The sequence below is a fragment of the Polyodon spathula genome, chromosome 11, assembly GCF_017654505.1.
Source record: "Polyodon spathula isolate WHYD16114869_AA chromosome 11, ASM1765450v1, whole genome shotgun sequence".
Lineage (NCBI taxonomy): Eukaryota > Metazoa > Chordata > Actinopteri > Acipenseriformes > Polyodontidae > Polyodon > Polyodon spathula.
In genome coordinates, this window is record NC_054544.1 from 46,971,909 (window position 1) to 46,988,889 (window position 16,981).

The 16,981-nt window shown below is 37.3% G+C and overlaps 1 protein-coding gene across 1 annotated transcript in view; it reads left to right on the forward strand.

The window, feature by feature from the left end:
* Positions 1–10,454: 10,454 nt before the first annotated feature.
* gpc1a (glypican 1a) overlaps positions 10,455–16,981 on the forward strand; it is an 88,716-nt gene continuing 82,189 nt past the window's right edge. The window contains exon 1 of the mRNA XM_041264659.1: positions 10,455–11,396. Within this exon, the coding sequence (XP_041120593.1) occupies positions 11,240–11,396 (157 nt within the window). The 5' untranslated portion in view covers positions 10,455–11,239. The remainder of the gene's footprint in view (positions 11,397–16,981) is intronic.

The following is a 16,981-nucleotide window of genomic DNA, read 5'->3' on the forward strand; positions in this document are numbered from 1 at the left end:
GTCTTTGTAATTGGTTTCACCATATAATTATTTGTCCACCTTTGTCTTTTGCCTGTCAGTGTGTTGGTTTTGTATTGGTGTGGTGTTTGTGTGTGGGGGGGTTTTGTTGTCTGTCTTTCTGCAGTTTTTGCAGTTCTGAAGTCCATAAATTGTTTTAAGGTTGGGGTTTTGCATGCTGTAAAAAAAAAAAAATTTCATTAACACATCAAACATGTATGTCTGTCTGTCTGTCTGTCTGTCTGTCTGAACATCAGTGTACCTGCCACAACATTAATCAACATTAATCAATGAATCAGATGGGAAATCTCCTCATAATGTTAATGTTTTGCAAATTGGATCAAAAAGCTGTTTATTTATCTGCAGAGTCATCTGAATTAGTCATTGCAGTTTATAATTCATATTAGTAACTGTGTAGCTAAATATTTTAATGGATATATTCTACTTTAAATCTCTTACTTCTTAATCAATAACATAATGAGTCTCACATACCAGTAAATTAAATCATGTCATATTACTGTCCGATATACACACTGTTTGCCTACATGTATTTTATAGCAGTCAGCTTACAACGTGGCAACTTATTCGGTTTACCTTAACCATAAAGCTAGCAAAAACAAAATACAGTATATTGTGTTTATGCCTTACAATGATAAAGTAGGCTAAGGCGGCGTTTTTACATTAAGCATTAAAAAAAAAAAAAAAACAGCGTTATTATTCATAATTACCTGGAAAGTGTGCTTCTTTTTCTTCTGTCGTGAGGTCTGGATTCCCGACTGTGTCTTTTAAAAAATCCAACAATTTTCCACAAGAACTGCAGAATGCACTTGCAGTCTCAATACATTTTCCGAAAAAAGGGCAATACATCATACGCTCAAAAACATATAAATAAATACCTCACACAATATCAAGCGCTGGGCAATTAATTATTAATAAAATAGACCGCGATAAGGAAGGGAAAAGTTCTCACCACGCGGCTACCAAGTGCTTCTGCCCAGAGTTCCGCAGCAGTGATTGACATAGTGTTCCTCCAATCAGTGACGTAGTACACCTTTGCCTATTTCCCCTCCCTTTCCGATTTAGAATTAATGTTGTCGTGTTTTCTCATTTATTAATTTGTTTTCCAATTTGTTGTTGTGTTTTGCACTTCAGGGCCACTGTAGTTATTCCACTTATACCTTTTCCATACATTTTGCCACTTTTGTCATTCACACAGTCAATTACTTCATTCACTGCTTGATCAAGACGTTAACCTAAAATTAACACTGCACGCCTATATTCCTTACACTGCTGTGAAACCCTTTCCCTAGATTTACAGCCCGAACCTGCGGGTGTGTGCGCACCTGTGGTAATTTACTAATCACACTGCTGTTTACTAATCACCTCTCTGTCAATTTACAGCCTAAAACACAATGTAACAATTAGTCAATTACCCTGTTGCCGAACTCCAAAGAGTCCACAGCCAAAACTGTGTACCATACGCAAAAATATCCCTGACAATTCCTGTACCCTGTTCTCAAAACAATTTTATACAGTTCTTTTAATCCTAATACACATATGGCATTTCTGTTAATCTCAGTCTGTTAACGTTCTCTCCTCTAAATATGGAAGGTGGTCTTTGTTCAATTTAATCACCCTTCCAGGTAGATTGGTAACAAGATGAACAACCAAAGTATATTGAGGACCCTGCTCGCAGTGCCAAAATCTGTAGTGGATTTATTCTCCGCTATCCAGAGTCAGGATTCAGGTTTATTGTCAGCTGTATTTATTTTAATCAATGTATACAAGGGAAGAGTCTACAAGAGACTGTTAACCCACATTGGGCTGCAGTTGATATTTGTATAGTTTGTACAAGCTTGAAAATAGGGTGTGGCTGGTGTCTGTGTTACCAGAAAGTTTTAGTAGGACAATAAGATCAAAACAGAGCCAGTGTTATCAAAGGGCCTAGGAGTGAGGTGTAATGTTGTCCAGAAGCTCAAGGGTTAACTGCTACCCTTAGCTGATGTAATCACTGTCTGTTGTAAACTGAAAGGTATTTCATATTCATTTAAATACATACAGTACTGTGCAAAAGTTTTAGGCAGGTGTGAAAAAATGCTGTAAAGTAAGAATGCTTTAAAAAAGACATGTTAATAGATTATATTTATCAATTAAATAAATGCAAAGTGAATGAACAGAAGAAAAATCTAAATCAAACCCATATTTGGTGTGACCACCCTTTGCCTTCAAAACAGCATCAATTCTTCTAGGTACGCTTGCACAAAGTCAGGGATTTTGTAGGCATATAGTCAGGTGTATGATTAAACAATTATACCAAACAGTTGCTAATGATCATCAATTCAATATGTAGGTTGAAACACAATCATTAACTGAAACAGAAACAGCTGTGTAGGAGGAATAAAACTGGGTGAGGAACAGCCAAACTCAGCTAACAAGGTGAGGTTGCTGAAGACAGTTTATTGTCAAAAGTCATACACCATGGCAAGACTGAGCACAGCAACAAGACACAAGGTAGTTATACTGCATCAGCAAGGTCTCTCCCAGGCAGAAATTTCAAGGCAGACAGGGGTTTCCAGATGTGCTGTCCAAGCTCTTTTGAAGAAGCACAAAGAAATGGATAACGTTGAGGACCATAGACGCAGTGGTCGGCCAAGGAAACTTACTGCAGCAGATGAAAGAGACATCATGCTTACTTCCCTTTGCAATCGGAAGATGTCCAGCAATGCCATCGGCTCAGAATTGGCAGAAAACAGTGGCACCCTTGTACACCCATCTACTGTCCGGAGAAGTCTGGTCAGAAGTGGCCTTCATGGAAGACTTGCGGCCAAAAAGCCATACCTCCGATGTGGAAACAAGGCCAGGCGACTCAACTATGCATGAAAACACAGGAACTGGAGTGCAGAAAAATGGCAACAGGTGCTCTGGACAGATGACTGATGATATATATATATATCAGAACCATATGGCCAGAAGTGGCTTATACTGCTTATGACATGGCTATCTATCATTTGGGGGATGAAAATTTTTTAGAATTAAAACACATTTTAAATTATTACAAAAACCAACAACTTTTATTGCGTATACATCCGCAGTGTAACATAATCCCAAGTTTAATTTTATTTAATTCATTGTTCGGTTATTAAAAATAAATTGCACATGTTCATTTATTGTGAATTTCTGCATTGAAAGTGCCATCTCACTAGAAACGAGAGGACTTGAGGGTGAGCTGTGATGATGGGCAGAATTTCAAATGACACTAAGAAAGTAAGGAGAGCAGCTGCGATGGAGACTGAAGCCGGATCTTGAAGTGAGTTTGTTAACTCGTTATATGTGAGACACACATAATCTAGTACGTTTTCATCATTTTGGGTCTCAAAATATGTTTTTGTTAGTTGCTAGACACCCTCACGTCCAAGTCGTGCCAGATTAAGTTGCCGATCGAATCAGACTTTACGTATCAATCTGACCGCGGTGTCACGGGACAGTACCTCAGTTTCCCGCAGACGCTTCAGATCCAGGCCAGTAATTCAAGGGGTGGTGTCTGGCTTTGTCTTTACCTGCTTTTCTAAGAGTTTCTACTGTTAAAATATGTATTTAGTCCAGCTCAGCATTATAATACTGGTCCCCAGTTGAACTTCTTGCACTGGCATAATAGTCCCTTAATGTTGTTGATATTTTTTGGTCTTATTTCCATTTTTCTTTATGTTCATGATGTACGTTTTGTGTGTGTGTTTTTTCAGTCTTTGTTTTCTTCTGTTTCGTTCAGCTGTTCCTCATCTATTGTTATGTGTCTGTGGTTGCTGGTGCACTTATTTTATTAATATTTTTCAGATGGACTGCTGTCTTCACACAGAAAGTTGGTGTTTCACAATAAATGAACATGTGCAATTTATTTATAATAAGTGAACAGTGAATTAAATTAAATTTGGGACTGTTACACTGCGGATGTATACACAATAAAAGTTTCTGGTTTTTGTAATAATTTAAAATGTGTTTGAATTATTTAAATTATTTTTCATCCCCCAAATGACATGTTGTAAGCGGTATAAACCACTTCGGGCCGTGTGCTTCTGATGATATATACCACTTCTGGGGTGGTTATTATCACTATATATATATATTATATATATATATATATATATATATATATATATATATATATATATATATATATATATATAAATTTAGCTCAAAGAGCCAGCTGCCCAATGTTTCGATATGTTGTACATATCTTTCTCAAGGGAGCCTACTTGAATTAATTTTATTTAATTATTTTTAACTTTTATATATTTATTGGAATTAATTAGTTCATTCTTTTCTGTTGAGTCCCGCTGGCATAATTGTGTTCAGTCTATTTATCCATTTACTTTCTTTTATTCTTCTATATGTCGCATTGTCTAATTTTAGCTGTTCTAATACTACAAACTTTATATCATTCATGTCATGTCCTTGACTGGTGAAGTGCTGTACTATTGGTTCATTCATTTTTTTTTTTATTTCTAATTAATGAAAGGTGGTTCTGAATTCTTTTATATAAAGTTGTTCCAGTCTCTCCAATATATTTTATTTCATCACATTTTTCACAGGCTATTCCATAAACAACATTGCTATTTTTACAGTAGGTATTAGTTTTTAGTGGATATGTGGTGTTCTTATGTTTAATTATATTTCTACTTTTGTCCATGTATTTACAAACTTTACATTACTAGTGCAAGTATTTGTAGAACCTATTCTGTCAATTATTCTTTTATGTTTACTGTGAACTAGAATATCACCTAAATTAGCTTCTCTTTTGAATGCTACAACTGGGGCCTTAAGAAACACTTTTTTCAATGTTTCTGAATTATGTAGAATACGCAAGTGTTTCCAAACTATCTTAGAAATATAAAAAAGTTTAGAGTAAGTCATTACTAATGGGACTCTCTTGACCTTGTTATCTCTATTTTTATAATCTAGTAGATCATCTCTTTTTAGTTTATCCACTTTTCTTAACTCTGTCTCTATAATTCTTTCTTTGTATCCTCTGTTTTTAAGATTTGTTTTTAATATATGTCTTTGTTTTACACAGTCACTTTCTTTAGAGCATATTCTTTGTATTCTTATTCCTAGCCCCTTTGGGATTGCCATTTTACTGTGTATTGGATGTGTAGAGGACATGTGTAAATACTGGTGCATGTCAGTAGGTTTATAGAAGAGGTCAGTCTCAATTGAACCTTCTTCAAAACTATGTAAATATTTTGTATACAATATTCTTCCACTTTTTATAATTCTTACAAATAAGTTTCTCTAAAATATAGTATTATTATCTATTGCTTATTTATATTAATGCTTGAAATGTGCGTAATAAATAATAAAACAAAGTTGAGTATTGGCTACTTAGAATTGTAATCTCAGTCACATTCCCTCATACAATTTATTAATTTATCCAACCACCTTTGCACTGCCAGCTTTATTATCATATTTAAATAATATTATCTTAATGTATTGTTACCTAATTTTAAGATGCAGTGACAGGAGAGGAGGAAGGGCTGAGAGCAGGTAAAGTTACAGGGGAGGAGGAAAGGCTGAGAGCAGGTACAGTGATGGGAGGAGGAAGAGCTGAGAGGAGGTACAGTGACAGGTACAGTGACAGTGGAGGAGGAAGGGGAGGAGGAAGGGCTGAGAGCAGGTACAGTATCAGTGGAGGAGGAAGGGCTGAGAGCAGGTAAAGTGACAGGAGGAGGAATGGCTGAGAGCAGGTAAGGTGACAAGAAGAGAAATGGTAAGCATAGGCACTCTAAAAACCACTTTGTGTACAGGGAGTAAAACAAGTCCACATACAAATACTGCAGCATGTAGTTCATAGTTTTTTATTCTGTGAATTTATAAATTGGAAGAAGATAAATGTTCAAAGGAGCCTATTGAACACAAAAAATACAAAGGAAAAAAAAGATAATGTTTTTGATTATAGAGCAAATGCAATTCATTAACTATAGACAGTTTGAAAGTAGAAAACACTTTTGGTTGCATCAGATTTACATCATTGTAAATTATGCTGGGCTTTTAGTATGGAGCGCGGAGCTGAAAACAGGCAAAGCTCGCCTGTGCTGCATACATACTGACCATTTCTGAAAAATCAATTTATATCTCTTTTTTTTAGTCAGTAAAACCCCAGAAAAAATTACATCACCAGTTACTTCAACTTTCTATGAGTCAACAATTAAACTGCCTTTACTATGAAAATATTGGCAGTGTTGTCTGAACCCCCAATGTTAGAAAGAAACTGGTGGTGTTACAGGCAAACAGATGGTAGTATCTATGGACTTCACGTCTGCTTATTTTCTAAAACATTTGTTATTTGGAGGAAACCATCTTGTTCAGTGCTCTGAGAAAATGAGGGAAACAATATTATTTGAATGACAAACTCAGGATGTTTGTGCTCCCTCCTCTAGATTGACCTTTGCACCGAGATGGTCTTGTATTCTCTGGCCTGGAATAAATCAAATTATGTTTCATCTGCTTATATATAATATTGTTTTAAAATGGTTTCATTCTTGACTAACAGTACTTGACACATTTATTTAGTTATGTATGTAGAATACCCTAGGAAACATTTTTATTTACAACTAAAAAATATTTAGATATTGAAACTTGTCTGGACTCATTATGTAAAAATGTATGGGTTTAGCTATTCACTAATAGTATAAAAGGTAGTATATGTTCTACAGTGACATAACCCATATTATTTCCTAATCTGTTTGGGTCTCTACATTACATTTCACTCCCCTTTGTGTGAGTTACAATCCTTAGATTCTTCAGAAATGGGCAGTATATCTGTTTCATAGGTGAACTGTTTTCCGCTCTGTGCTCAATATTAAAAGCCCAGCAACATTTACAAAGATGTAAATCTGATAGAAAAAAATAACATTTTCTATTTGCCCTATGTCTCTAGTTTACATTTCACCCCCCTTTTATTGAGTTACAATCCTTAGATTTTTCATTAATGGAAAATATGTATGCTACATTAGTCTTTTGTATTTTAAACAAATTTTATTCAGGTAGTTATTTGTGTCATGCATATTTACGTTTTATATCTAGGGTTTATGTCACAACTGTGTCCTCACCAATTACCACTAAAGAAAATACCCATTATAGCTCATAATATAATTAAAAACCATAATGAACACAATACCTCAATAAGAACTAGTGATTCTGTCTTAATTATCCCTAGATTTATGATGAAAAGAGATATTCATAGTTATGTATAAAGAAGAACAAAACATTCCAGGAAAAGTAATGCATTGTTAAATGTTCTTAATGAATCCTTGATGTGCTCTCTGGTTGTAGAGTTCTGCATTAGTGAAGCAGTCTTAATAGCTCATCATGCATTGTTCGGTTCAGTCACGGATTATGTGTACATTTGCTGGCTTCCAAGTGGCTAAAAGTACACATGTACAATGTCCAGCATCTATTTGAATAGATGCACATTACTTAGTGTTATGATATCAATAGCATGGCTTCAGTTCAGTTTATTGTAAACACACAATATAAGTTTGATACTTATTCTGTTGGTGCGATGTTTAAAACAAACTCTTCTTAACATGGTCGTCCTCTCTGTAGAAGTTTGTTTGGGCAGCAGCGCAGTGCAGTATCTCTTTGAAGTTCGTACTGTAGGCAAAAAACTTTCGTCATTCCGAAGGCAGCCCATCTTCTCCGGGACCGCTTTGAAGATTACATCATTGAGTCTTCATTGAAAAACTTCAGAGTTTGATGAGTTGAGAGCAATGAGATGTTTTGAAGAAAGAGCAAGTCCTTGTCAGTCCTTCAATTGGTTCACAGTATTTGATAGATAATTGCATGTCACACAAACAGGGTGTTGTAGAAATGGAATATATCCTCTTATTTCATTATCAAAGGATCATGGTGCCGAGCAGGTGGAGTCTGTATATGAGTTATATGAGGGAAGCTATAAAAAAAGTCCAACAAGATGCTCGGATACATTTTGAAAAGTGTTGAATTTAAATCAAGGGAATTAATGTTAAAACTGTACAATGCATTAGTAAGACCTAATCTTGAATATTGTGTTCAGTTCTGGTCACCTCGCTACCAAAAGGATATTGCTGCCTAGAAAGAGTGCAAAGAAGAGCGACCAGAATTATTCCGGGTTTAAAAGGCATGTCAAATGTCGACCCAAGGGACTTTCTCGACCTGAAGAAAGAAACAAGGACCAGGGGTCAGAAATGGAGATTAGACAAAGAGGCATTCAGAACAGAAAATAGGAGGCACTTTTTTACACACAGAATTGTGAGGGTCTGGAATCAACTCCCCAGTAATGCTGAAGCTGACACCCTGGGATCCAACAAGAAGCTGCTTGATGAGATTCTGGGATCAATAAGCTACTAACAACCAAACGAGCAAGATGGGCCGAATGGCCTCCTCTCGTTTGTAAACTTTCTTATGTTCTTATGTTCTTATACCAAAAGAAAAGGATTCTACAAGCATCGTCAGTTTCGTCCTATTTCCCTATTAAACGTAGAAGGCAAGATTTTCTTCAGTATTATTGCTCAGAGATTGTCAACCTACCTATTAAAGAACTGCTTCATTGACACTTTAGTACAAAAAGCAGGCATTCCAGGTTTCCCAGGATGCTTAGAACACATCAGCGTAATCTGGCAATGAATTCAATCCGCAAAAAAGGAGAGGAAGGAGCTCCATGTGACATTCCTGGATTTGGCTAATGCATATGGTTCAGTGTCACATTTCTTCTTGGGCAGTATTTCGATGACAATAACAAATTTAATGAAAGCCTACTTTGGAGATTTGCAATTTAGTTTCTCAACTTCAGAATTCAGCACTACATGGCAATGCCTAGAAGTTGGAATAATGGCAGGATGTAATATTTCTCCACTGGCTTTTACCATGGCAATGGAAGTAATTATTGGGGCATCAAAATGGGTAGTGGGAGTAGAGCACTTGACTTCTGGAATGCGACTATCACCAATTCAAGCATACATAGATGACATGACAACAATGACTACAACAGTAGCCTACACTAATCGGTTATTGGGCAAAGTAGTCAATAACATTGAATGGGCAGAAACTTGCTTATTGTTCCCAACAACTGTTGCTAACTTCACACAGCCTGATTTAGAGATATCCATAATGAGCAGGAAGTGATCGTAAAATGATTTTGAGATGCCTGAGAATGCATTTTAGCTCAATTTAAAGATATGTGGAAATAATTTTGAGATATCTCTTAATGTATTGTATATGTCTTAAAATGATTGAGATTCTTTAAATATTTGAAAATATCTTTAATATTTTGAGACATCTGGGAGTGATTTAAAGATACCTTAAAATATTTAGAGATATCTAAATATTAATTTTAAATATCTCAAGATTATCCTTTGGCTTGCCATATATATAGTAGGTCCCATTCCTACCTAAATAAAGCTACGTTATACTTGCAGTCCTAAGTCAGCGTTCAATTATAAACTAACAACACAGTTTATTACAGCTGCATAGGAAAGCCAGTACCTTTTTCTATGACTGGTTATGTCTAGTCTATCACCCCTCACTCTATCAAATGTGCCCAATGGTGGGCAATAGTTTGAGATACTACCATGTCTTTTTACAAAAAGATTCTGGGAAGAAGACAAAAGTGCTCAATTACTGTGGGGAGCAAAGCAATACAAATATTGATATTACAGTTCTCCTTTGGTTTGTCAATAAGGTCCTACTGGTAGGAGTTTAGATTACAGGGAATAACCATCATATTACATTGAAATAATATATTGTAGTAATACTGGGTTCTGGGTAACAACTGGTTTGTATATATGCATGGAAATTACACTGTGGACATTTTGTTACATCATGTATTTGCATAGTAACACTATGAACTCTAATAGTACAACTGGGTCACTACATGTTGAGTACACGTGTTGTTACTGTACATGGACATTACAATAGTGAACTCTGTTGGGTAACTGTGTTTTCCCTTGCTAATTCCTGGGAAATTCCAGTTATTCGCCATATATTTCCCAGTAAGAACCCCAGTACAACTGGATTATCTGATTTCATTGTTTACATGTTAAAGTGAGCAACACAAGTATACATATTTGTTTCAATTGATGCCTGTCTACCAGAGAGGGAGACCGCGCTGGCAATGCTTGGGACGCCCTGTAGGAAGTCAACTCTGCCTGTAGTTTGCAAGGCATTGCGTTGCAAACCTCGCGCGTCGATCCAGTGTAAAGGAGCACTGGGAATCCCAGGATATAAATCACTGTCACGGTTGCAAGATTTCTGTCTGAAAAATAGTGACCTCGTTCTTCAAAACAAATCGAATACAAGCGCAACCCATGTTAGAGTAGGAGTGTGCATCAAATTCCAATCCGCGACTCAAAAAAAAAAAAAAAAAACAGAAAAAACACATGCCCACTGTCTGTGTTGTCGAGGAGACACATGAACAGAGCGCATCAGCAACAACACAGAGAGGACTTTAGGCACAAGCAGAACGAGCACCCTCCTTCATTGGCTGGGGCTGGATGTAGTTTGATGCAACATCCTGTGGGGAAGGGCCACTACAGAAACGGGGAGGGAGAATGAGAGAGAGCTTCAGTTTTCTCAAGGTGGTTTCTTCTCAGTCTTCCTACAGTGTTCCACGGAGCAGCACCGGGAATCCGTACCTGCAATTCAGCCACCCGGCGGAATACAACCAGACCACTGCAGAACTCTACCGCGCCCTGGCATTCGCGTTCATTTTTACTGTGCGTGTCTTCTCTCTTTCATTTACCATTTCTAGCTATTATCATACTTATTGAAATATCCTACTGGATGATGCTGTGATCGTTCATATATTTTATGAAGATATGTTTTTCTTTTACTTCAAATAAACAAACACGTACACACAGAAACAGACAGACCTGTTCAAACGTATTCTTTTAATTGTTTTGATTGAGAGAAAGCTGATTTGAGAGAACGCGGGCGTAAAAATAAAATAAATAACTCAATTATTTGATTGAGCAAAAAAAAAAGAAAACTACCCATCTCCACTTATTTTGGTTAAGAAGCTAGGTGGTTGTCAGTGTTAGAGATCCGCTAGTGCACAGCAGAGCGTTTGAAAGTCAGAAAGAACCCCGGACTGCCTGCAGTGCAAGCTGGATATTACAAGCCGCTGTTGCGGGGGAACTGTCTCTCGAGATTTTGCTCGTTTTGGGGTTTGAGTTGAGCACGCAGTTTGTTGGATTCCTCTCGCTTCGGCAAGATGGATTTGCGCCTGGCGTTCTTCTACGTTGGCTTTTTGACCTCATCGGCTCTCGGGGAGAACTCGAGCAGCAAAGCTCGGAGCTGCTCGGATGTCCGTCAAGTCTACAGCGCCAAGGGTTTCAGTCTGAATGGAGTGCCTCAGACCGAAATATCAGGTAGGGCTGACCAGCGCACGAAGTACCGTGGTATCAATGTGCACAGCGTGAAGGCGTATTTGATCACATTTCGCATTCTGAGCGCTGAGCACTTCTAGGTTATAGCAACTAACTATCGTATCTGCTCCACGGGGTTCCAGTTTGATAGTTTCTAGCTTGTCTCGGGAAGAGTAGTATTGAGTTTACATTAGATTTGCGCACCAGCTGGCATTTGGTGCAGTGGGGTCGACAACTATGTGTAGTGCTATAAACAGTATGTTTTAGTTTGAATCCGTCTGTATTAATCTATTACGGTCATAAATATTAATATAATGAGAATATTGTTACCCAGTTGCTATACAGAACGGACATTTGCAAACTGCCAGTTTGTTTTAGAGCGCATGGGCTGTTTTACAGTTTTCGGTGCTAATGTCAAAGTCGTATGACATTAATATCGGTAAATATGCCGGCTATTTTTGATTTATTCCATTCTAGTTTGCCGGTGTCAGTGTAGCAGGACTGTGGTGTGGAATTAGTTAAATCTTACAATAATAATGCATACTCTTCAGGCATATAGGTGAGGGTATTCGAAATACAGGTTCTATAACTCGGGACAAGCTGAAGCGAAGTGTTTGTATACAAACTGTAGTGGAATACAGAAACATAGATTTGTTTTGTGTTTTGTTTGTAAGAAGAGCAGTTTTCGAGTTCCGCTTTTGACTGCAGTCGAGTGTTGTAGGGAAACCGGGTTGGTTGTCGCAGTGCCTATAACGTTGACATTATCAACCTGAATTTCAAAAGGGGCAGAGGCAAAAACAGTTTGGAAAATACCTTTGCGACTGCAGATAATTTTTTCCCCCAAAAGTCGTATGTCAATGGCGCAATGCAATTTTAGGCGCAGCGCCTTTTTTATAAATGTACTATTACAGCTTATTATGCAATTTAAATTAATAATTGGTTATATTTTGCAAATAACGCCATATTTTAAAAAGATGCAAAATACACTCGCTAATTAAGACGTGCCCCCCTTTCGTGTCTTAAACTGCGATCGCTGACAGGGCTACTGAGCCGAAATCTACAATGGAGAATATCGAAGCGCCCAATTCTTCGACTGCAGCACTAAAGGGAAGGGATGAGAAAAACGACCCAACACTAAACCCAGAATATTTCTACGCCGTCAGACATTTCTAGCTCTACTGTAAAACAAGTTATGCGTAGATACAGATTGGATATATGAACAATAACAGAGCAGTGTTATCTGATTAAGTTTGATTTTAGAATCACAAACATCCAGCAGCAACGCAATACCTGTGCCTGAAATGTTACAGTAGCCATTAATGTTCCTGCAACGGGCGCCATCTAGACAACAGCTGAGGATGGACCAGCCACTTTCAGTAGGGCAAGGGTATATACTATTTCCAACTGGGGATGTGGAACAAAATAGAAACAAATATGATCAGCTATCTGGCTTCCCAAATGTGCTAGGTGGAATATACTGCACAAATGTTGCAGTATCCCCGGATTCAAGGACTGAAAACATCATCATTAACTGTGCAAGTTTTATGTGATGCTCAATGTGCTATCATGAGTGTAGTTGCCAAATAGCACACCCTGGCTCATGCCACCACTTGTTTATCTTGGAGAACAGTGCCTTGTTCAGAAAATTCGAGCAGGGCTTTATAAGTGGATTGTGGCTCATTTTGGAATATGTTACATAATTAACATATGACCATTCGAAAACATATGTAACAAACGCATATTAATGTTTAACATTTTTATTATGCTTTTTCACGAACATACAGAAACATTCAGATATTGCATGTAAAAAATATTAATACTGCATCAGAGAATAGATTGTAATATTGAAGTAAATTAAGGATTTTTTTTTCTTATATAGGCACGCTGTATTATTAAATTAAATCATGTTTTAAATTAAATCAGTCATAAGCAGTGGCACTGGAACAATTTATAAAGTAGGGGTGCTGAAAGCCATTGAACAAAACTGTATCCCTTGTACTGTATATGATAGAAGCCATGCAAAGCCAAGGGAGTGCTGCAGCACCCCTAGTTCCAGCAGGAGTCACAAAGGGCATTGCGAGTATGAGAAATTAATTTACCTGCCCCTGTTGAAAATGCATTGCTACCTCTTTTCAATCTAAAAATGCGCCTTCTGAAAATCAGGCTGTATATGTTGCTTGCGCATAATACTAACACTAAGATGTGCGCTTCTTTGTCTGGAAGTCCACAATCTTAGTTTCTATGGCATCACTTATAAGTTAGCACGTTTTTTTCTTAATTTTTCATACTGTACTTAGTAGTGTTGAGTTTTGTTTGAAGTAGTCATCATGTTGAATAGAGTTAGATATGAGCTATCTATGGTGTAAGAGCAAAACCAGTGGGACAAGGCATGGGACTGAAAGAAATCCGGCATTGTCAAGTTGTCCCATAGTGTTTGGTTGTCACGCGACAGCTATGGCCAAAAGTTTTGCATCACCTAGATATTTAGGATTGAGACATAATTAAAAAAAAACTTTATGAACATAATTTATGTCTTTTGTTTAGCATCATGCAAGTGTCTATATGTGTCACTGTGTGTGAGGGGGAAGCATTGGTACAGTTACGGTGTGGGAGGGGAGGGGGGGGAGTATTTGTTATTTTACAAACTCATGCATTCTGTAATTGTACAGCTCTCAGTCTTTATTATTATTATTATTATTATTATTATTATTATTATTATTATTATTATTATTATCTGGAGATACTTTTATCCAAGGCTTATTTAGTTTTGTTTATAACACAAATGCAAATAACTACAAAATAATGTAGTGTGCAAGGTATATTTGTATTTTGACTAGTTTATATTGTAATAATAAAATACCTTGTTTTGAATTCAAGTCATGTAGAACCCGACCTTTATCAAAAGAATCGGATTATTCAAGGTTTCTAGTGAATACAAAGTAACAGTTTTATTAGAAATAACACTAAATAAAGGAAAAATTAAAGGTGCAACAACTAAACTAAAATAATACAGAAAGAAAGAATAAACTAAACAGTACGGAAAATAAGGTTCAAACAACAACACCCCCCACTCCCGCTGGTTGATTAGCGATTATCGATTCAACGCAGTCTATGAGAGAGTCTCTTAAGGTTACAGCTGCATTCCTGACAGCTATTTAAGACGAAGGTTAGTCTTAACAGGGGTATCGTTAGTAACACAAATATTCACTTTTCTTAATATTTGGTAATCAAAGCATTGTTAAGTCAGCCTCATATATAGTCTTGGTTCAGAAGGCAATTCTCACTCCTGCGAGATATAGACGCTCTTTACTGTAGTGTTCATTAACTCAAGGCATGAATTGAAAGCAATAATACTTTTCTTACATTCCACTTAAAACAAAACATAAATTTTACTTTAAGTTCTGCTTATTCTCAAGTTCATAATTAAAACACTACCCTGAATAGTTAACGGACTTGCGCTGCCTCCTCCAGCTGTTGCGTGTCTTCAGCAATACAGGTGCTAGAAGGTTCTTCTGATGGCCAGGACAGGTCTAGGTTCCGGGGTCTGCCTTCCTCACGTTTCATCTTCACTTCAGGGTAGAAAGAAATGTCTTTGCAAAGAACAATAGTCATTAACTATTTAGGAATTCCACTGAAACAGCAATTCCTCCACCAGTATGTGCACTCTTTGTCCAGTTGTGTCTGGGATATTCCACTGCAAACTCTGGCACTGCTAGCTCAATAAATTGAATATACTTAAATTTATGTCACCTTCAAATGTTCATCCAACTCTTTCTCTGGTGATCAATTGGGGCTAAGTTAGAGATTTGATTAGGATTTTGGATGTCTCATGCAGCGGACTCCCACACTAAGGCAAACACTAGAATAGTTATCTCGTATTAGAGTGTCCAAAAATGGTATCTCTGTCCCAGCTGGTCGCAGGCTGGATCTCCAGGTTATCACAGTTCAAAGACTGGTTTGTGTATTGGAACTTTGTATTTCATGTCAGGAGCGTCGTTTCAATGTCGCGCTCTTATTTTTGTAGGTCTCCCTCTACCCCTGTGATTGGATAGTTGGGTTAATTTGGGCAGTGCCTGAGCCCACGTGAAGTGTTTTTCATTGGTTGTTCTCGTACCGGCGTGGCCCCTTGTTCTCCATTGGTTCGCTATTCCACCCCATGTCAGCTGGATTTAAAGGACTGATCCTTGTCTAAAGTGTCAAAGCACCCAGAATTGTCTGGCTTGTGGCGCGCGAAAGAGTCATTCCACAATTGTGAAGATGAGCCATATGTCCAGCATTTAGTTTACAACTCTTTTTAAAAAGTATTCTTTGTCAGTGGTGGAGTTTGTGATCAGAAACCAAGAGACACAGAGAATGGTTTAAAATTCCCCTCTGTATATTCCAATTTTGTTACTTTCATGCACAGAACGATATTATGACCTCCCCCCGTTTCCAAATAACATACATTTTACAATTCATGACCAGTAAATCATAGATAATATCATTGTTCATTTGCAGTGCAGTACATATAGATCTACACTTGAACCAGTTGTGAATTCCTTAAAGGGTTTGAACCATTCTAGAATCTAGAATCAAACAGAAAATGTGAACAGCCGGGTTACTTGAATTGTTCTAGAATAGGTCAGAATCATTCTAGAATGTGCTCAATTCTCAAGTAACATACAACAGTGCATTCTGAGATTATGAGATTGGAGGATATTGCAGCTGTAGTACCATTGGCCTTTATCACAAAACCACAAGATAAATTTAATTAAAAATGCAGTTCCTTTTTCAGGGGTGGTTTATTAGTGTATTTCCATTTCAAAGCACTGTTTGATCTTTTATGTTTAAAAACATTTCCTGAAACAGTCCTTGGAGTTTTTGAATGAGGCTCCATGTTTAAGCGGGACGGGGGGGGGGGGTCTCATTCTGTCCTCATGTTGACTTCCCTTTTCTCCTGATTTGAACAATCTGTGCTACATTTGGAATAAAACTCTGCAAAAGTCGTGTTACTCACCACATCTTTTTGGAGCTATGTCCTACTGGACACTGGAAAGACTGCAGCCATTAAATACATCTTATTAATAGACTGAACGACATTGTACAAGACCAGCATTTGCCACAGACCAGCACAGCGCCCCCTGCATGGCAGACACAGCTGTAAACTGAACCTCATTACTGCATGATGTCTGTGTACAGGGACCTCCCATTTGGAAATCACGCCCTGATTAAATAAAATGTAAAGCGATCAAATACTGGAAAAACCATAATGTATTGTGTGTCAACAGTTCAGAACAAGGGGTATGGGTGAGATCACTTTGTATCATGTCTTGTTTGCTTAGACCCCAGCATTAACATGCAAATCAATTATTAAAAAAATAAATAAAAAACCGGCCTGAATTAAGCACTCAGATTATGATGAGACGGTAAAGTCTCCCTAGCCCTATAAAACACACTGTCCTATTTAAAAATCACCACCACAGTTGGTATATGAGGATCTGGACAGTGCCTGGCAGTGAGAAACAATAGTTTAGCATTCTGTACCTCTCAGAAGGAAAGCGTTGTAACAACCACATTGTTTGCATTTTCCAGCAGTAGTTTTAGCTAAG